Raw genomic sequence first — 22,634 nt, forward strand, 5'->3', positions numbered from 1 at the left:
TTTCTTCCCCTCCAATAGAATTTATGAATCTTCCAACATGATACCTTGCAAAGAGGTATATTAATTTCATAACTGCAAAATATTGAGCATTCATAGGGTGATGCTACTATTTAGAATCGAAAGAAAACGCTAGACACTTACGATTTAGCTTTTCGCGTAGGAAAATTAGCATTTTTTCAGAGGTTAAAAAATTGACAAACAACCCGTATATATTATATACCGGTGCCCTTCAAAGGGTTAAGGGAAGGTTATACAATATGCAAACACATTTATTGTATTCTACACCATGAAAAATTTTAGAATTTTTTAATTATCATTCAACAAAATCTATAAATAAATTAAATTAGATATATACAATGATCCGTTTCTGGGATATCCTATTCCTATCTTCCAAACGATTTTTTTCTGTGATATTCTGACAAAAATGAGTATTCTGCTTTTGGGTAAATGGTTCAATGAGGGCTAGAAATTCATTGAATTGATGAGGTGTCATGCGAAACTAATTAAAAGAAGTTTCGTTTTGTTAAACGCATTTCTTCAATTCAATTATTTGCATCTCCTTACTGCAGTCATCTCTCACATATTAATATAAACCACTGCACTGCAAGTCATTTTAATTTAAAAATGTAATCGTAAAAAGTCGAAATACTACACAGAAATTCCAGGTTTTTGCCCAAGTTTCTGATATGAAAAGCCATCTAGTGCGCCCAGCAGCAAATAAATTACAAATAATATTTTGGAGCCATTGATCCAGTTCTTGGAGCATATTTTTCTTTTGCTTGCAATTTTTTACCTTACACCTCCAAATGCTTTCCTTTATATATAGTTTCTTTCTGTGGTCATTTTTGCATATTAGAAGGCAAATCTTTCTCACTCATCAGTAAATCAAAAACTGGTAGTATATTAAAAAGAAAAAAACATTATATTTAACATACTACCTATTTATATCTTTTCTAGTAACAAATAAACTAATTGTTGTTAATATAGACATCAGTCCAATTTTCAAACTAAGAATCATAAAAAATGGTGAAAAAAAAAGATGATTTGTTGAAATTACATTGCAAAATAAACAGCATCTCACAGAGCAGTAATCATTTTACAGAATTGCAATGCATATCTTAAAATTAATTGAAAACACATTTGCTTTTATATATGTGGTCAAAAAGTTACTGTAGTGGCTAAACAGATAATACAAGCCTTTATTTTGCTTAATAAATAAAAGAGGCTTACATGATGTCCTTTCAAAACTAGGGGTTGTAAAAATAAGAAAATATTGAAAATATATAAAATTATCGTCAACTAAAAGTGGTAAATTAACAAGAGGTTAAAAATTAGGAACAGTTGAACCAATAACTTGGAACACAAAACAGAAATAAAAGAAAATTATTGTTAAAGTAAAACAGTAATCATTAAACATGTCTCACTCTTTGCACGGGTAGGTGAAAGAATTATCAGTAGAGCCACTTTTCTGAATTACATCTGGGGAACTGTAAAAGAAAATAATAATAAAAAATGTTTTTTTTTTTAAAATAGTTAAATAAGAATATATTAGTGCAAAATTTAAAATATTTAAAAAAGTACTTTAAATTTAATGAAAAGGTTTATATTTCTGTTTATTTTCCAAGTTTTTTTTTTCATTGTTTTTAATTTGTGCCTGCCTATTAGATTTGGGTTTGGTTTGGTTTCTGTGATTATGGCAATGCCTCAAGGGCTATATGCCTAAGGTAAGGAATGCCTTCGTGGAGGACTTTCTAAGGAATGGGGTTATTGGGATTATTAAATTATGGCAAAGCATACGAGGGCTATCTGCCTAAAGCGAGGGATGCCTTTGTGGAGGACTTTCTAAGGGAAACTGGCTCGTATACACGTTACACATGGGGAAAACCACGAAAACGCCCATGCAGGCAGCCCGTTTGCGATACTTTCTAAGGAAAACTGGCTCATGTACATGTTACTTATGGGAAAAATCACGAAAACACCCATGCAGCCAGCCTGCTTACGGGATTCGAACTTCAGACTAAATTACCAGTGTTCAGTGACTTTACCACTCGGCCACTGGTAGGCCTCCTTCCTATTAGATAGTTTATTTCTATTGATTTTAATTCTATATATTTCATCTTATATACAATTAAATATGGGAATGTTTTAGTTTAGGTAATAATATTTCTGTTGTTATTTAGGATGCGTTGGCATTAGTACGTTTGGATGAGCTATTCTTGGAATCTTTTGACATAAAAGATGGTAAGTTTTGTAATAGTATTTTGATCTTTTGAAGTCATTGTAAATTCCTCCATAGAAAATGAAAAGGATTTTTTGTAGAATTATAATATTTCAAAGAGAGACATATCGCATGGTTAAAAACACAAAGTGCTATAATTTAATCACATAATGTCTCACTTGTAATAAAAATTGTTAGTTTATACAGATATCTGAAATTATTTTTGTTAATACATGATGTAAGCAATAAAAATGGGTTTATTTAATTGATTTATGTACATTAAAGCATATCAAATCAATAAATATTAATGCAGAAAAGGTAATTTTGTAGAATATAGACTAGATTTTAACAGTTTCTATATTTTGAAATTTTAAAGCTTATAATGAGCATATGAAGACAGAATTTTATATGTCGGGGATATAACTAATTTTGATTAATCTTAAAACTGTATTGCTTTTATGCAAGTTCCATAACTAAATGAAATTTAATTATCCTGGATTAATAACTTAATAAATACATATTTACTAAAAACTAAAATGTTTAATTTTATAATTACAAGATTATGCCTGTTTTTAATAATTTTAACACATAAAATGAAAAAATTTTCAGTCATAAGATAAATTTATTCAAATCATTTTTTGACTTGGTTGCATAATTAAATCTTTTTAAATTTAGTTTTAAGTTTCATTTAATAATATAATAATTTCTTTAAAATCTTGCTTCTTATTTCTGTATATTTTTAACAGGGCTCATACAATCTTTAAAAATACTTAAAAGGCCTTAGGGATTTTGGAAACAATTTTTGGTCCTTATGCTACTGGGGAAAACTGGAAAAAGTCAGGGAATTCGAAAATTGACCCAAAAATGTTGGAGAAAAGTCAGGGAATTTCAAATGGCGATCCTCCAAAAAGCAAGTTTTGTGCCGACGTTGGAAGCAATCACGTTCTTGCTTTGCGTGAGCATCATTGAAGCAGCAGGCTTAGAGCCAATATTAGCAGCTCCTATCAGATTGTCTTTTAGAAAGTCCAAGTGAGGTCCACTAACCTCGAGAATCGAGATACTCGCATGTGCAGTGCATGTTGAACTAACGAAAATACCTTCACATTTTCGTATAAGACAAAATTCATTTAATCCTAGTACACAGGATTTGGCGCCATTATGAGGAACAGTAAACTGGTCATTTCGGTGTTGGCGACAATTTTCAAAACTGTGCCAAGGCTGTAGCGTATACTAGTATTTTACCCTAAAATCTTTTAAACTTTTTTTTTTTAAATAAATGCCTTATTTGTCATTTGAAGTAAAATAAAAAATAGTAATCAGTCATCTAGGCGAACCATTTAATATAACTATGTTCGCCCAAAAATCGTTGATTATTCTAATTCAATTTTTAAGTAATTAACTTTATTTTAATGTTATGCATATCTTTTAATACTGTTTCTTTCCTCTAAATTTATTTATAATTAGTTAATAATACTTCAGATTTAAGGCAATTTTCTATGGCATAATCCTAAAACTAATTCTAGCAGTATGATGACATACTATCACAAAATTTAATGCACATATTTTTTGCTTGTGCATGTATTATTTCTAATCCATAGCATCATTTCAGTAAAAAACAGATCATTCAAAATTCTGGATAAACAAATGAAGAAAGGTTGCTTACATTCATTATCAGCGTTCTTCGATTTTGCTTACATTCATTATCAGCGTTTTTCGATTTTGGTCCACCGCTTTGGTAGACTATCCGATTTGCTTTCAAAACTCATCTAAAATTAACACTATTTTGCACGAATTACTTTATTTTTGACATTTCACACAAAACAGGAACAATATCTAAATCATTACATCAAAAACACTTCTAACTATTAAGCGTTATTATTCTAAAAAGCATACACTCATCATTGCCAGTTCTCAAAAAACAAACTTTCTTTTTCGATTCTCATCGGTCTGGAGGCTCGATCCGTTCCCCCAAGAGCAGAGCTTGCGTTGTTCGCGACACACTTCCTCCGATGAGTTTTACGAAGTTGAAATTCAGCCACAATCTGGTTGAAAGTTTATGAGGTCTAATCGTTCAGGGGTTTATTGAATCACTCGTCCACATCTAGTTGTTTTCCGAGGATTCTGATTGAGTTCATCTGACTGATCTTTGTCAGTGGGTGGTTGTGAAAATCTGTAGATCCAATAGAAGTTGCAGGCTTATCACAAATTTTTTGATCAGAATGCTTCTTTCTCAAACTATCTCCTATATTATTTGTTTCTAAATGGAATTCGAACAGATAAATTCATTGTATGGGTCGAAGGACTTCGCCACTTTTGGTGCATAATTTTACTAAACGAACTATACTATCATTTCCTGGGATGAGTGTTATAATTTTTCCTAGAGGCCACTTGATTCTTTTCTCAGGTGTTTCTATTAACACAATGTCTCCAACCGATAGTTTAACATATTTCTCTGTTTTTAAAATATGGTTTTTCAGTTGTCTTAAGTATTCAGTTTTGAACTGTTTTCTTAGATCTTCTCGGACCTTCATCTGGTATGCATACCTTTTTTGTAAGTATTTGGCATCAATAATGTCTAGATCTGGAACACCACTTTCTTTTAGATCATGCAAAAACATTGCAGGGGTCAAGAGTTCCAGTTCCAAGTCCTCGGAAATATAAGTTGTCTGCAATTTAAGATATTTTCGCAATCACAGAGAATTGTAGAGGGTTCTTCATATTTCAGTGAGGCATTACCTAAAACTTTTCTGAGAATGTTTTTCATCAGGCCAATAATTCTTTCCCCCAAATCCACCCCACCAGGGAGAAGCTGGTGGGATAAATTTCCATTTAATTCAGTTGACAATATGATTCTTGATAATTTTATCCCAGTCAATCATTTTTAAGAGCGAATTTGTACCAACAAAATTACTACTGTTATCAGTGTATACAATTTCAGGTCTTCCTTGGTGAGCTATAAAACGCCGGAAAGCCAATAAAAAGTTATCTGTTGACAAATCTGAATTTGTACCAACAAAATTACTACTGTTATCAGTGTATACAATTTCAGGTCTTCCTCGGTGAGCTATAAAACGCCGGAAAGCCAATAAAAAGTTATCTGTTGACAAAGACGTTAAAATTCAAGATGAATTGCCCTGTATACGACACATGTAAATAAAACGATCCTCGTTTTCGACCCATTTTTTAAAAACAAATGGCCAGCTAAGTCGATACCTGTCACTTCAAACACAGAAGAATCTTTAACACGGTCTTTTGGCAAAGGTGTGGATTGTACCGTGGTTGGCCTCGAATCAAATCTTCTACATTTAGTACAGATTTTCAACACTTTACGAATAGTTTTACGACTTTTCAAAATCCAGAAATTTTCACATAGCATTGGCATTAAATTCTGAGTTCCACAATTCATTTGTTGTTTATGTTTTTCCATAATCAGTTTAGAGACCACTGGATGTTCAGGAGATAGGATTACGGGTGTTCTAAAATTTTCAAAGTCTTGTCTCATAAATACTTTTTACTCTTAAAAGACCAGATGAATCAACAAATGGTTTTAAATGTCGTAAGTCAAAATCTGTTTATTATAGCTGGAACAGTGTCAATCAAATTTGGACCCTTTTCCAAACAGTCATTTATGGAAGGTGATAATTTAGTTCTTACAAATCCCTCGAAAACCGGTCTTATTTTTGTCATGGTGAAATTCTTTCAAATAACAGCACGGGGGGGGGGGGGATAAAATGAGAGGGGTTATTAACTTCTTCCTCAGGAACAAACTCTATTATTTTCTCATCTTCCCAAGATTTAAAAATTGCATCATAATCTTCTAAAAATCCCCCATCTTTTAAATTCTTCACTATGCTCTTTAATCTCTTTTCTGCTATTTCCCGATAGTTTGGAAGTGGGGAATGATTTTCAATCCAAGGTAAACAAACCTGAAACTTTCCTTCTTCATCTCTTTTCACATTAGAAAGAAAATGTGTCATTGTTTGTTTTTCTAATTCTCTTTTAGTGTGACTTTCTGAAGGATCTAATATTCCAAGAGTATCAAGTTTCCATAAATCAGAGATTTTACTATCTGATACTAACGTAGAAAATCTATAAGAACAATCATATTTATTTTCTATTTTTATAGGAACGCCAACTCTGGATGACATTGTAACTGTGAACACCAGAATTATTGCAATTCTAATTGTTCGAATTCCATTTGAACATGTCCACTTGCTCGCATTTTAATAAGTTGTTCTTTTTTCAGATCACTATCATCCATCAAATTTAAGTCAAATAGAAATGGATCCTGTATCCATCTCTGAGTTTTGGTAATATTTCCGGTAGAAAAATATCCATTGAATGATTCGCTCAATCATCTCAAATGTATTACAATATCGGGTATAATTGTATTCTTTTCATTTTTCACAATAACAGAATCAAGCAAAGGAAAGTTTGCAAAATTTCTCTTTTCTACTCGACGTATCCAAATTTCTAATTTTGCGATAAATGAAGATAATTTTTCACTAGATATTATTATATTTATACCAAATCCTTGCATTGATAGATTCAATTCATTTAAATTCTAAATATGTCTGCTAAGTAGGCCAGCCTCAGCATTTCATCATTACTCTCAAAATCTTTTACTAAATAACAGTTTTTACTAGTCAGTAATTGAATAATTTCCTCACGCAATTCAAAAACTGTTAAGCATGCGACCCTTAGATAACCATCGTATTTCGGTGTGATACAGGAGCACAGTATGATCGACACTGATTTCTTCGCAAAGTGCACGAAAAATGTGATGATTAAGTGCTTGCCCTTGGATGTATTTTACTACATTTACTGCTGTAGTTAGATGTTGTTTTAAACTTTCTGGCAATGCTTTCGACGCAAGTGCATGAGGATGCACATGCAATGCGTTATTTATAACTTCCGGTAATTCTCTTTTCATGTGTGAAAAAAATCCTGAATTTTTGCCTAACATTGCTGGGGCTCCATCAGTGCATATTGAGCCAATCACATTCATTGGTAATTGATATTTAGTAAAAAAATCTTTGATGCGATTGAAAACATCAGTTCCTCTCGTATTCACCTCCAGTGGCTCACAAAATAGAAATTCTTCTATCACCTCTTTTTCCTTCACATACCTGACAATACCAAAAGCTGGCTACAATTATCAACATCAGTTGATTCATCCAGTTGCATGCTTATTTTTAGTGGACTGATTTTTATGTCTTCAATTACTTGCATTAAAATATCTTCACTGAGATCAAGATGCATTGCTGTCGTTGCATGCCATCTTTTTCGATTGTGCAGGTAAATCCATAACTGACATACTTATCGTTCCATTGTCGTTTTTTTGACATAGTGGGGTTCACTATAATCGATTTAATTATTTAGAAATAATCTACTATAATATATATAATGTTCTTACGTTTGTAATATCACTGAATCCTATTCGGCTTGATCAGGCAATTAAGAATGTATTAGTCTCAAAAGGTTTCTGGAGAAGTCAGCATACACAATACACATGTCGCAGACACAATAGTGACTCAACCTAACACAGATGCAGTAGATACAAATCTGTGAATCCATAGATTCCATTGGAGTAGAATATATTGAACTCAGCACATGCACAAGCTGGGATAACGTTCTCCGCTTGTATTCCCACAAAGTTTTTTTCTTTTCTCCGTCACCTAGCTGCCTGTTCGCGTTCGTTTGTAGCGTAGTGTATACGCCCATCAGCACCGGCTCTTTCTTGTGTCTTTTGCTGATAAGTGAGCTAGGTGCTACCAATTTTTATGAGCTTCAGTATTGGGGACACTATTGCAAATTTCAAATATTTTATTATAAAAAATTTAATAAATTATATTTAATAATTTTTATGGTTAGGTAGGGGTTTCTCCTGCACCCCCGGTTAAGAACCACTGCTTTAGATCATAAATACTTCATTATTTCATAAATCATCATTTCATATTTTTAATTTTATAATTTCTACATGCCATCATACTAAACTGATGATCTGTTATCTGGAAAAATCTCAAATCTTGAATCACTGAAGTCCCGATGAGTCCGGATTTCTGACTTTGTACTGTATATCACTTTTAAGCACATTAGCATTTTGCGTGAGACACATTCACAAGCATATTTTTTTAGGAGACACAGTTATTTTTTACACTGCTTTGACGATATCAATAAAATAATGATGGATTTCGATATTAGCTTTCCTTAGCAGGCGATCGCATTATAAGCACAGAAATTCATGTTGCAATGCGTTTCCAAGAGGCACTTGTTCGGCTAACTTGACGGGTCACCATTTATGGATGCCATATTTGGTGGCATATGTCGCTGCTGCAGGTAAAATGATGATATCTTGGCTCGGTGATATTACCATTTTTATTAATGCAAGAAAGGATATATACTTCAACACACGTTCACTAATAACATCAGATGCATGTCACAAAACATAAGCATTTTTACAGGTAGTAAGTCCGTGTTAGCAAAAGGCATGAAAGTTGTAGTGCAGCTATGCAGACATCACGAGGCAGAAGAGAGAGGAGTTTGTGCTTCACCGACAGCAGCGAGGAACAGAGTGAAGCACCGATCACACAACATAAGCATTTTTACAGGTAGTAAGGCTATGTTTGAAAATTGTAGTGCACCTATGCAATTGCATGTGGTTTAAACCATGTGAGCAAATAAAATTGATTGTGTTGCTCACTACCTTTATTAGGCTGTCAAATCCTAATTCTTTTGCACACAGCTGTTCTAGGTGTATGATACAGTGATACCCAAACAAATTATTTGCCTCGATCATCCACATGATTTCTCAGTAGACTCACCATGCCATTTTGAATTCCAATTGTGGCTGGAGCTCCATCAGTAGTGATAGTAACAAGTTTGTTAGTATCAAAATTATGTGCAGTATATAAATTTAAAATGTAGGATAAAACATAAGCTCTTCATTGTTTGTCCCTTCATTGAACTCATTCCAACAAGTTCTTCAGTTACTTCAAAATTTTCAGAAATTCCTCTAACAAACAAAAGTAGCTGAGCTGTTTTAAGTAATGTCTGTTGACTCATCAGTTGCTAGTGAAAAGTACTTAAATTTGGCAGCAGCAATCTGTAATTGTTCATTAACATCATCAGGTAGATTTTTCAATTCTTCTTTGAATTGTTATTCTGCTAAGACTCACATTTTATATTTCTTTATAGTTTCAGGGCATATTTTCTCAGACGGCAACAATATACACTCCTTTGCAAAATTGCCATCAGTAAATGGGCGGCCACTTTTAGCAATTGAGGTTGTGATTCCTAAACTACGAGGGCAATCCCCAAAAAAAGGTCTCCTATTTTTGGAGGACGTAGAGAAAGTTTTAATACGGTTGTTGGCAACACTGTTGTGAGTGGTGCCTTCTCCGCTACCACATAAGCATGCAGGCGCTTCGCTCGGATGCTCAGTCTTGGCTTGACAGCCATTCGAAATGGAGCTCCCGATAAACGTTACCGCCAAGTGCGAAGTGCGCGCAGTTATTCGATTTTGAATGCAAAAGGCGTTAAACCGGTTGAAATTCACCGCCTATTGACGGAAGTGTATGGACAGTCGTGCATGGATGTCAAAAGCGTTCGCAAGTGGTGTAGAGAGTTTACAGCCAGTCGTACTGAAATTCATGACGAAGAAAGGAGCGGGAGGCCGTCAATTGCCGACGAGTTGAGTTCGTAAAATGCGTAAAGATCGGAGGATCATCTGGATGCTCCTGAAGCTCCTCAACACTTCCTGAAGGGCATGGCGGCAAGCTGGTATGACATGGGCATTGTAAAACTGCCACAGCGTCTACAAAAATGCATCGACCGAAATGGCGATTATGTTGAAAAATAAAGCATTCTTCAATCTTTAAAGTGATGTAGCAATTATAGAAAATAAACGGTTCTTTGTTTATCTAAAAATATAGGAGACCTTTTTTTTGGGATTGCTCTCGTAACTTCAGCACAGTTATCTAATCATGAAGATTCCTTCGTGCAACGATAGAATGGCAAAGAGATTCGATTTTACGATTTCAATCCTCTCTCCCAAGCTTTGAAAATGTTGAATGTTTTGTGTTGTAGTGTCGCTTAATATTAACACTAATCATAAAATTACATATCAAGCATGTCCTTTCTTTTCATTTTCAATCCGTTCATCATGGCAAGTAACCATCAAAACCACTTGGAACAAAAATCACAAAAATTCTACATTGTTTCCTCATTCAAAATAATATTGAAAAAGATTGAAATATTCAAAATAAGAAACTTCTTAACGAACTTCAAAAGAAAAATAAACACACAAGTTATAAAACAATGTATAGTCAAGAAGCCAAAAGTGCAACAACGCAAAGCACTTCTAATCTGAGAACTTGCTTTGGTTGATGCTGGGACCTTTGCTCAGCGCCAAATCTCGCTTTGAGAGGAACAAGTAATGAAAAGGGAGGTGATGAAATTTTTTCAGCTACCGACCCCTTTTAGAGACGACCGATATGTCAAATCACAACAAAATATTGAAGAGGTCTTGGCCTGCCGACCACAGGTTGTGCATCTCCTAGTGTATATATACTTGGAATTTTGTGTTTATTAATTTTATTTAATTTCAGTAAAAACGTTACATGGAGATCATCTGTCAAGAGCCATTGGAAGACTTGTCGGGAAAGATGGGAGAACCAAATACTCAATTGAAAATGTTACCAAGACAAGAATTGTAGTTGCAGATAGGTATGTACGCAAAATCTTTTAAATATATACTTAATTTAAAACAAATGAGTGTTTAAAATGGAGTTAATGGTTAAATGTATGCTTATCCTATGTGCCGAAATTTTTTATACAAATATGCTTTTATTATTTCTTTATAGCAAAATCCATATTTTGGGCTCATATCAAAATATTCGAGTTGCAAGGACAATATTAAGCAACCTTATCTTAGGTATATTTTTTTATCTCTATATTCAATGCTGAGTGTATATAATGTTATAATTTTTTGGCTTTGGTAGTAGTTTCATGGCAAAATACTAATTTTTAATCCCCCTCTCTCTGTTAGAATTATAGGTATATATATATGTATATGTATAAATAGAGAGGTTTAAAAATGTTCAGAAAGAAAGAGTGATATAATATAGTTTAACTTAACCAGTTTACTGTATGCCCTGAGAAAGACTCATCCACTGGAAATGTGTCTCCATCCTTTAGTAATGGCAGACTCTCGTCAGCGGAAAATGTGGGCTGGACCATGACCTCGAGATACATTCGTTGCACTGTATTTTTCCAGCCCCCCAGAATGAGTCACAAATGAAAAGAGGTGCTTAATGGCTTATTTGTTCACACTTATCAGTGGGGTTCCATTAAGATCACAGTGGGGTTATATCAGAAAATTAAAGGATGAGGGATTATCTTCTCTGAGTGGATACACCCTCATCTCATCTTGTGAGATCCACAGCTTCCTCCCTTCCATTAATGAACAAAGAGGTTTAAAATTTTTAAATGATATCTTTTCAATGCCTTATGAATCTCTGAGGATATATTCTGTATATTATTCTCTGAACTATGAATTGCATTGAAATGTTATACTTAATATATGTATTTTATTTTATCACTTTACCTGTACAGATGAAAATATTATTCGCTTTAAATTTCATTATCACTATGTTGCGCTAATAATGAATGACACTGTTGAACTGATTTTTGAAGTTACATTTCATTTTTCAAAATTTGAATTATTAATTTATATTTTACTTTTTAATTGACACTTTTCTATTTTTTTTTTAAATCTTATTAATTGAGAAAGTTAGAACATTAAAATTCTCAGAATTTTAAAAGAAACAACAGTAATATACAAAATTTAAATTGCTTTTAAAGTTCCTTCTTAAATGGATAATTGTATTTTGCGTAAAACATTTTCGACAATGCTTACTTTGTTATTTCTATATATTTTAAAAGCATACTGCATAAAAACTAGCCTATCTCAAAGATGTTGTCTCATGCCCTTCCAATTCTTTCAATACTTCATTGAAAATAATTGACTAATGAGGTAGCTGACAACTTATGGATCATAATTGTAATTTTTAATTACATGTGAGAGATATGCAAAATGAAGACGAAACAAAAACCTATTTGTAAGTAGTTTTATAAATTGTTTTCCGGGATAGATATGGAATTAAAATGAAAACATGTACACTGCTCAAAAAAAGAGGGGAGACAGTTCTATATCTTGTTCTACTGGGCTGATTGATAAAGTTCAACTTGCATTTTTCATGTCTCGAAAGTACGACTTGGGATATGTATTAGATTTATATATAGCTAATTAGATTTATATATATTATACTAATAAGGAATTTTCACACAAAATCAGACTTTTTCTGAAATAATGTGCCAAGTTTCGTAAAAATCGCATGATTAGTTTTTAAAAAATTAGCTCTAAAAATATTAGTTCTTCCATGTTAATTGAATTTGATATATTTTTATTAATATCTCTTTTTTTATTAAGCTTATTTGATTCTTCTTTTCACATTTCGAAGTTCAGGTTCATTCCAAATACAATTCACCCAATTTTTATGATTTATTTTTAAAATGTGTATTTTTTATAAATTTTTTGAAAAAATTTTGAATTATAACCTATAAAATTTTTACCATCATAATATAGGTGTATTTCTAAACATAACTGCAAAAAAATAGAGATTTTTATTCAAAATTTCTTAAGATATAGGTGAATTTACATATTGGCATATTTGTTATTAGTGATAATAACGCCGAATGCCGTTTAGACACACTTGAAAGTATGAAAGATTACTTTTTCCCCTCACGTGTACAATGAAAAAAAGAAATGGAAAATAGGTTGCTATAAATTAAGAAGTTCGTCAAGTGAATTATTCTTGGCACAAACTGAAAAAAAATGCACCAAGGTAATTTTTTTTAATTTCTCCATAAATTTCTCACCAAAAATTACAAAATTTAATATCTAGGCATAATTTGACTCATAAAATCAAAATATGGAAAAAAATTGGTGTGTTATTTCAAAAGAAGTCTTATTTTGTGTCAAAATATCTATGTTAAAACAATGCTATATATAAATCTAATATATATCCTAAGTCGTGCTTTCGAGATGTGGAAAACGCAATTTAAATTTCATCAATCGGCATTGTAGAAGGGAAGATACAAGATTTAGGCATTTCTCATTCTGTGAGACTAAACCGCCGTCTGAGATCCCCTCACCTCTTAGGACCAGGCACTTAGAACCTGCACCTTGGAGAGAAGGACGCATCACTTTTGCGACACCAGTCGTTGACTAAGATTTGCTACCTGCCCATCGCAGTGGGACATAACCCAGCATCCCCGGGTTACTCCTATCTGCCCTAACACATGTCAGACCTCGGGCCAGCCTTTAAGTGACCTTTACGGAGCCTCAGAACCACTAGGTTCATAATTTGTATACCCCTATGACCGAGACTGCCTAGGTGCAGATTCCACCCCTGGGAGATATAGAGCTGTCCATTCCCCCCCTCCTTTTTTTTTTTTTTTTTTTTTGTTTGTTTGTTTGCAGTGTATCTAATAACATGCATCATCTGATATAACAGGGTTTCTACGGTCCTTAAAAGTCCTTAAGTTTTTTGGAATCGATTTTTGGTCCTTAAATTTTGGCCAAAATCGGCAGAAGGTCCTTAATTTTAATCATCCGAAATTTCTGTCTGTTTTTACGACTGCCATTTTGAGTGTGAATCAGCATTTTGCAGGAATATTTTTGGCGATTCACTGACAATTATGGCTATTTTTTGAATGGGTTCATGAGTTATAATTTATTCTTATTTGTAATATAAATAACGGTGGGATACTCGAGTTTCTGAGCAAGAAATGAAACATAAGCATTTCAAAAGTATTTCATTATTTGTAATGAAGTGCTCTCAAACAACTTTCCACTTTTGGGGATGGGAATTCTTTTATTAAACGGTTCTAAATTTGGTGATTATCAACATTTTGGCGATTTTAAGATCGGTTTCTATAGAAAATTTTTAATTCCGAGATCTGGGAATTTTTTGATGATTTTTTTAGAACATTCTAACATTGATAAATTTCATTAAAAATGGTAATATATTGGGATTATATTTAAGAAATGACATTAAAATAAAGCATTTTTATTTTTCACTGTCATATTATAAAGTTCCATTTTGGCCACATTTTATACAAGTTTTTGAATCTGAAAAATATGCAAGGAATAATGCAATAAAGCACAGTATACCAAACAGTTTTTAGCAAAAGTAAAATAGCTGTGTAATTAATTAAAAATGTCTTTTTAATTTTTCATGGTAAGAATTTTTCCCATTTCTCAGAATGATCAGAATTCTCAGAAATGTATCAGTTTTCTCTATAAAATTAATTTCACACTTTTTCCTCCAATTTTTTTAAAAACATTTCTGGCTTTTTGCTGTTACAGAATTGGTAGGGGTAATTTTTCTTTAGGGTTTTAGACATTGAAACTTGGAAAGTTTAGAAAGATTTTAAGGCAAATTTATAGACCCACGATTCTAACAGATTCCTGAAAAATGTCTCCGTGGTAGTAACACACAATTTCTTACTTTTTGAAGAACATCTGGAAGAACAATGAAAACATAACAGTTGGATGTTTTACTTATGATATTAGAATCACTTTCTTAACATTTTTATCTTCTCTTTATTTTCTCTACTTTTCACTAGACACAAGCATGGGAAATATCAAAAATGCTTTTAATCTTATCATATGGACAGGCATTATAAAAATGAATTTTTTATTAATAAAAAAATTGAAAACTGGCAATTCAAAAGATTCATCTAATATGTCTTAATGCATCATACACAGGGCTGGCGCTAGGCAATTTGTCACCTGACGCAGTCTCTGTAGATCCTAAATTCTGCTGCCTGGTGCCTTTTTAGATTCCAATACCTGCTCTAAATTCTAAAAGTTTTCCCATTTCTAGATTTTGTTCCTCTGTGTGTCCCTAAATTCTAAAAATTATGCCACACCAGCTCTGTGACCAGACTTTACCATATGTATTTCATATTTCTTCTGAATGTTCATATCACCAAAGAAATAAAATTAGCAGCTTTTTCAATACATTCTAAATGCATTTAGTCTTTTAGAATAACAGAAGTCTAATTAAATCCCAAAAACTTTTAAGTGAAAAGGAAACGTGTTGAAAAAAGAAACTAAATATGTAAAGAGAAAGAAAATTATTCTTCAAAGATATGTACAGTTATTATTATGTAAATTACCCAGTTGTTTACAGTTTCAGCCTTTACTATAATTTCCCATTTCTATTTCCTCACCAGAATGCAAATCAGATAGTTTTTAAACTGAGGTTTTTGGAGTGTGAGATGAGTGTGTTTCTGACCTTCACTTGCTCCCTGCATTAGTTCTATCAGCTCTGATAATTTGTAATTAGTTTTTCCATTACTGCTGCTGACATTTGAGTTTATTATGACAATAGAGTTACTGAACCAGATTAAACTGAAATTAAATTGTATAGTCTTTAACCATTAGTCCATATTTTTAGTTTGAATTTGACTTGTTTAATTATATCACCACAAACTGTAATTGATTTTGCTAGCATAAGAACAGGCCTATATGTTCCAAGTTCTTTTTGAATAAGAAGCTTATTTAAACCTTTATTTAAATTTATTATATGATTCATAATTACTTTCAGACATAGTGATAATTTGTTTCACGTCTGTTGGGGGAGGTCGTACTATTTAACTTTTACCAGATCAAGTAAACCCTCATAGGTTTACTTGTGGAGAGATTGGCAGAAATTTAGGAGATAAAACATGCAGAAACTAATGAGAACATTGTTTTGCATATTGAGACAAATTTCTAATTGTTAGAAAACATGCTTAAGGAGAAGGAAATCAATAAAAATTAGTCAAAATGTGTGGGCAGGCCTTCAAATTAAAAAGACGCATAATTATTTTGTTGAGTTTTATGTTGTGTAGTTTTTAATGTGTAATTATCCTTATATTGTTTAAAAATCAATGTCATAAATTGCATGTTATTTTAAACTGTGAAATTTTACGAGATCGTGATATTAATAGGGTTTTTTAAGAAATATTATTAAAAAATAAATTTAATAGTGGCTATGTAAATCCATAATTACTAAAGTTATCTAATACCTAATTTAATTATAACTAAATGCATTCTCTTAAAAATTATCTCTCTATATTAAAGCAAGTTTTTGCCTTTCATTAACACGCTGAGCCCGACATCAGTCCCTGGGAACTGGCACTAGAATTTTCATTTCTGGCATCAGTCTGCGGGACCGACAGTATTAAAGTTAAAAAATAAGTATAGTCTCAATGAAATGTGGTCAAATGCAGTTTTAATGAAATTTATTGAAACATTCTAAACAAAAATATGGCTTAGCTTTACACATATTACAATACGAAACAACTATTTTGGTAACATTTTTGGCTATCTTGTATCCAAATAGTTTTGAATTGTCATCATAACATTTTGAACAATACTTTCGGATTTTATGTGCGTCTCCTTCCTTTTTGTATAATTTATGAATAATTTAAGTCGGCAGTATTGCACTGCTTGATCGCAATATTGCCGCCGGCTGAACGGAAAGGACAGCAAATTCGATGTCAGGCTCAACGTGTTAAACCTTTACCGTGGTCACAAAGTAAAACACAAAAATATAAAAATTCATGTGAAACTTATTCTTTGCATCTAGTGAGACTTAATGCAAAACAACTTATCACCTCTAATGCTTTAGTGGCTTAATAGAACCTTAAAGTATATTAACCGAATTACAACCCCTGGAACTCTACATGAAGCTACGACACTAACAGCATCAGACAGAGATCAACTAACTTTCAAAACTTGCTAACTGTGCCTACATCAGGCCTTTCAGGTTTGTTCTGATCAGCATGTCTCTCTATAGGTAAGCAGGAGCGGTGACAACAGCCAGTCTTTTGTTATAAATCATGCTGATTATGATTTTAATGCTCATTTTAACCTATGCTGCTTGACATAAAATCTACTTATTATTTACTAAACCTCTAGACTGAACAAGTATGTGACAAAATGAGACATTAAAAAACAAAAAGCTAACTGTTAGTAAAACATAACTAAAATGTCACTTATCCTTCCTTCAAATATGTCCAGTTATTGTGAGTGTAAAATATTTAATGCTTCTTGGTTAATTTCATAAAATTAATTTTATTCTCAATCATATTAATAATTATGTTAATTGAGTCATGTTTAATAATAATGCATCCTACTCACGTTCAGGCATAGATATAATATTTTTACTTGTATTTATTCAGTTCCCATTTGCTCATAGGTCCTTAATTTTTTTCATTAATGGTCCTTAAAAGTACTTTATTTCCTTGTGCAGAAATGTGTACGAACCCTGTATAAATAATTTTCTTCGGTTTGAAATTGCCATTATTTTCTTTAAAAAATTGCCAACAATTCTGCAAAAGACCGAAACATTCCTAAGTTTTGATAAACTATATAAACAATGCATCCCACTAAAAATATATATTATTATTTCCTCTTGTATTGTAAATATGAGCGAGTGTCTATTAGAAAATACGAAATCACCCGTCCAGTCAGGCAAACACTCGTATACCTTGTCATATTCAATAGCCTAATCTACACACTCGTGATAAATGTAATATAAATAATTTTTTTCCTGATTTTGATTTCTTCAGAAATTTCTTAGTTTTACTGTTTGAATGAAGAGTTTTTATTGCAATTTCACTTTGAGTACTCACTTTCTTTGCATGTTATTTTACTACTTTTACTTCCTCATACAAAGTGAGGAAAATATTGTAATTGTGAAAAATTTTGAGTTCAATATTTCAACAAAAATATCTATTTTAACCACTCCTGATCCCATTTCGTCAAATTTTTAGAGTGACATCTGTACGGCCAAAAAGAAAAAAAAAGGACTCCTTTTTCCAAAACAGGTTGTAAAATGGATTCAGAAGGGATTTTTTCATTAAGTTTGTACGTACCTACATACAGTGGATGGACAAAAATATGGAAACACCTTATGAAATGCATGTTTGAAAAGAAAGATTGATATTAATGAAATATGTAGGTGGCGCTGGTGTTTTTGACTACTGACGCCACCTATACAACTTCGTAAATGTGCTAAACAGTTCAGTTGTTGTCGGAGTACTGTTATGTGAGGTTGTCATTGCATTATGTCAGAGTTAACAGACTTCGAACGTTGGCAAATTGTTGGAGCACGTATGGTAGGTGCTTCCGTAAGCAAGGTAGCCAAGGTGTTTAGTGTTTCAAGAGGTACTGTTTCGAAGTTTTATTCCGCATATTTGAAAAGCGGAAAAACATCATCTGCTAAATCACAGCGCGGACGAAAGTGTGTCCTGAGTGATCGTGACAGACGATCATTAAGGGCAATTGTGACGAAAAATAAGAAGACCACAGCTGCAAAAGTTACTGCTGAAATGAATGTTGTGTTACCGAACCCTGTGAGTACCAAAACAATTATAAGGAAGCTTCATAAACAGGGAATTGCTGGCCATGCTGCAATTGAGAAGCCACTCATCAGTGATGCTAATGCCCGTAACAGGAAAAGGTGGTGTTTAAGTCATAAAGCCTGGACTATAGAGCAGTGGAAGCGAGTAATATGGTCTGACGAGTCTTCTTTCACATTGTTTCCTACTTCTGGCCGAGTTTACGTCTGGAGAACGCCATCTCAAGCCTATAATACAGACTGCTTGTTGCCAAGAGTGAAACATGGCAGGGGTTCTGTTATGGTTTGGGCAGCCATATCGTCGTTCTCTGATAGCCCCATGATAACTGTGTCAGGGCTCATGACTGCCAAGACTTATGTGAACATTTTGGCCAATCAAGTTCATCCCATGGTACAAACTTTTTTCCCCGATGATGATGGTGTCTTCCAAGACGACAAAGCCCCTGTTCACACAGCTCACATTGTCCAGGACTGGTTTTCTGAGCACGAGGATGAGTTGTCCCATCTCCCCTGGCCACCACAGTCACCAGACCTGAATATTATTGAACCTTTGTGGTCTACATTGGAACGGAAAGTGCGTTCTCGTTATCCACCGCCAACATCGTTATCTGAACTTGCCACCGTTTTGCAGGAAGAATGGTATGATATTCCCTTGGCAAACATACAGGAACTGTATTTATCCATTCCGAGAAGACTGCAAGCTGTTTTGGATGCCAACAGGTTTCCTACACCATATTAAGCAAAGAAACATGTTTTTTTAAAGGTATTTCCATATTTTTGTCCAACCCCTGTATGTACCTCAAGTAACTCAAAAATGATTAGCCATAGAACTTCGAAATTTTGTATATGGGACTGCTATAACATCTGTTTGTGCACCTTCCTTTTTTACTGCAACCAGCCACATCAAGCGAATAACCACAGCATTGCCCATCTTAAAAGTATTTAACTGGCCTTTATTTGTGCGGCCGTTGGTCATCGTCATATGCTTCCAATTACAGAAGTATTTTAAATGACAAAAATATTCATGCTTTGCCAATGTGAAATTAAAACAAAAAAAATCTGAACACTTTTTTTCAGATTTTACTACCAAAGGGGCGTTTCTTTAATGTTTTCTGTGTTATATTTATTTATTAAATATTATGTTCTTTCCACTTAAACCATAAACTGCAATTCAACAGCAATATTGCAGAATAATTTTAAAATGAGCAAAGCTTTAGAATTCCGGTACACAGTCTCGTGCGCTGGAGATAAAAAAATTTTCTTTATAGTGTTGTCATTGCTTGCTTTGAAATTGCTAAACTTCTTAATCAAAAATTGATTAATGTTTTACAAAGTATGAAATAGGTCATGAATTTGAAATTCAAAATTCAAGATTCTAAGTGCCCGTGTTCAGGTGGAGGGCTACATTATTCAGAATTTGATGTTTCTAGGTCCTGTTGTTTTTTCGCAGTACGAGACGCATACATACATTCATGCAGATTCTTCATTATTTTATTTCTTTAAATATAATGTGGGGCTCTAATATTTAGTGACAAATTCTTGTTGTTTGTTCATAACATATAATGTGTTGTTAAAAATCCTTAAATGACTATTAAAAATAATTTAAGTTTTGTACTAATATGATTTTTTAGATGATAATATTTTCTTTCAGCTACCAATTTAATCGTAGTTGCTGTTTTTATTGTAGAAGTTTTCTATCACTCTTCTGACATTTTTCACATTTTATGTTGTTTAAATTATCCTTTTGCATTTTCATTTGGCAAGCTGTTTGTTTTTCTCATTAATCTGCCACCCAGTAGCCCCAAGATTTTTTACAACTCTAACTGAAAATAAAAGTTTCTACAGTCAAATTGAAAAATTACAAAGTAGTCTGTGCACGTTACAACCGAAATTTAAAAAAAAATAAAGTAAAATAAATAAAATACAGTACAAAGTACGAGATCCGGACATCCAATACCCAGAATGATTTAAAATCCGGATCTCAAAGCCACCACCAACCATTTGGGGGGGTATGGTTTACGCATGCGCATTTGATCCCCCCATAATAAAACATGCGGAGAATCCTGATTCTTAATCTCACTTCAGCACCTATGAAATACCTCATTCTTGAGACAAAATCATTTTAGCATAAACTTGTATGATTAGTAATTTGACTCTAGCGGGATATTTGCTTGGCATACATCTCAAACCAAAACATTCAACATAGAAACATCATTGATTTTACGCCAACTTATATTTTATATCCTTGATGCCAACCTGTCAAGTCATTTATTATATTTTGCTTTCATGACTACATGTTTATCAATACATAACAACTTGAGTAATGACTCATGCAGCGATGCCTAAACAATTTTTTTATATATTAGTAATTGAATAAAAAGAGTATGGTAACTTTTTCTATTGACATTACGCTTGGCGCAGGTTACAGATTTAAGATAAATGTGATAAATATTGATGAGGAAAGATTTATCAAAAATTTCTTTCTATATGTTAAAAATAGATTTTTTTAATGATATTCATAGGCCAAAAGATTACATTTTGTACTGTTTGAATTAAGAATAGCTGATTTGTTATTTGTGTAAAGCCAGAACCGGTGCCAGAATTGGCATGGCCGCACCGGGCGGCAGTAGGGAAGAAGAGTCAACAGAGGTTTTTTATTGCAATGACAATACCTCAACATCAATCAATTAACAGATGGTGAAATCTGTAGTATGGTTTCTAGATCCAGAGAATTCCAGTACCATTAGTGACAAAAGTGACAGAGAGATTATTCAAAATGAAAAAAATTTTGATTAACGAGTTAGTCGAAATTCTCAACACAGCAATCACGTGACTTGAACAATCGAACTTATTAACTGAACAAGAAATTATATCTGTCTATAGAATTAAAGAAAAAGTATTAGCACAAAAAGCAAAGCAATTTAAACAACTTGCATTGAAAGCAATGTTTAATAAAGTAAACATAGCTTTTTATTTATTTATTTATTGGTAAATTTTGATGTGCTTTAGATCTTAAATCATTATTTCATATTTTTAATTTTATAATTTGTATATGCCATATGACTAGATTTAAACTGGTGATCTAATATAGGGAAAAATCCCAAATATGGAATCGCTGAAGTCTCGGATCTCGGACTTTGTACTGTAGTAGTTTAAGCTAATTATTGCTTTTTTTCTGAATGTATAGTTTTTTTTTTAATAACTTTGTACTTTTTCTGTTTTTACCTCTGTATCAGAAAACATAAAATCTCTAATATTTGTATTGTTTTAATTACAAGGCAGTTGGAAGATTTTAAAAAAATTTTGCAATTAAAAATCATTAGTAAATTACCATGGTTGTCTTGTGTTATAGAAATGACATCATATTATTTCTCTTTATAGGAAGCCCACCTTCAAAAATCTATGGCACCATAAGACAGCTTTCAGGTCGCCTAGCTGAATCTATATAATGTAAAAAAAATATAGAAATAATAAAAAGTTATTGCTGTTCATGTTTACTTTCAAACTTTTTACATTTTCCTTTACTTTCATAAAAACCTGACGGTCAAATAACAAAATGTTAAAATAATTATCTGCATAGCTATTTTCAAATTATCATGTATTATTTTAAGTAAGTTTTTATATGTTAATTTATTTTTGAACTTACCAAGAAGTAATGATTCTTATTTAAAAATTTAGATTTAATATTTTTAAATTAGTGAAAATATTCATTGTTTAGAAATCAGTAATCATCTAATGCAAAGCATAATGTTTTCTATTTTTGAACAAAAATTTATATATTTTCTAATCTTAACCATTTTTTATGTGGAATTTAATAATAATGGGTTCAAAATTAAGCAGCACTTTCAGAATTTTTACTTCCTTGTACGAAGTAAAAAGAAAGTATTGTAACCACGAAAAGCTTCAGGCAGCATATTTCAATGAAAATATCCACT

General features: G+C 32.5%; 1 protein-coding gene across 3 annotated transcripts in view; it reads left to right on the forward strand.

The window, feature by feature from the left end:
• Nucleotides 1-22,190, forward strand: part of l(1)G0004 (RNA-binding protein pno1) — a 57,321-nt gene extending 35,131 nt beyond the window's left edge. For all 3 annotated transcript variants that reach the window (XM_085815023.1, XM_085815022.1, XM_085815024.1), the window contains 4 exons: nt 2,181-2,241; nt 10,828-10,945; nt 11,083-11,153; nt 22,081-22,190. In XM_085815023.1, the coding sequence (XP_085671149.1) occupies nt 2,181-2,241; nt 10,828-10,945; nt 11,083-11,153; nt 22,081-22,148 (318 nt within the window). In that variant the 3' untranslated portion in view covers nt 22,149-22,190. The remainder of the gene's footprint in view (nt 1-2,180; nt 2,242-10,827; nt 10,946-11,082; nt 11,154-22,080) is intronic.
• Nucleotides 22,191-22,634: the final 444 nt, after the last annotated feature.

Source organism: Stegodyphus dumicola, chromosome 4 (genome assembly GCF_044657685.1).
Source record: "Stegodyphus dumicola isolate Sdum_Otavi_A_Nest chromosome 4, ASM4465768v1".
Classification (NCBI taxonomy): Eukaryota; Metazoa; Arthropoda; class Arachnida; order Araneae; family Eresidae; genus Stegodyphus; species Stegodyphus dumicola.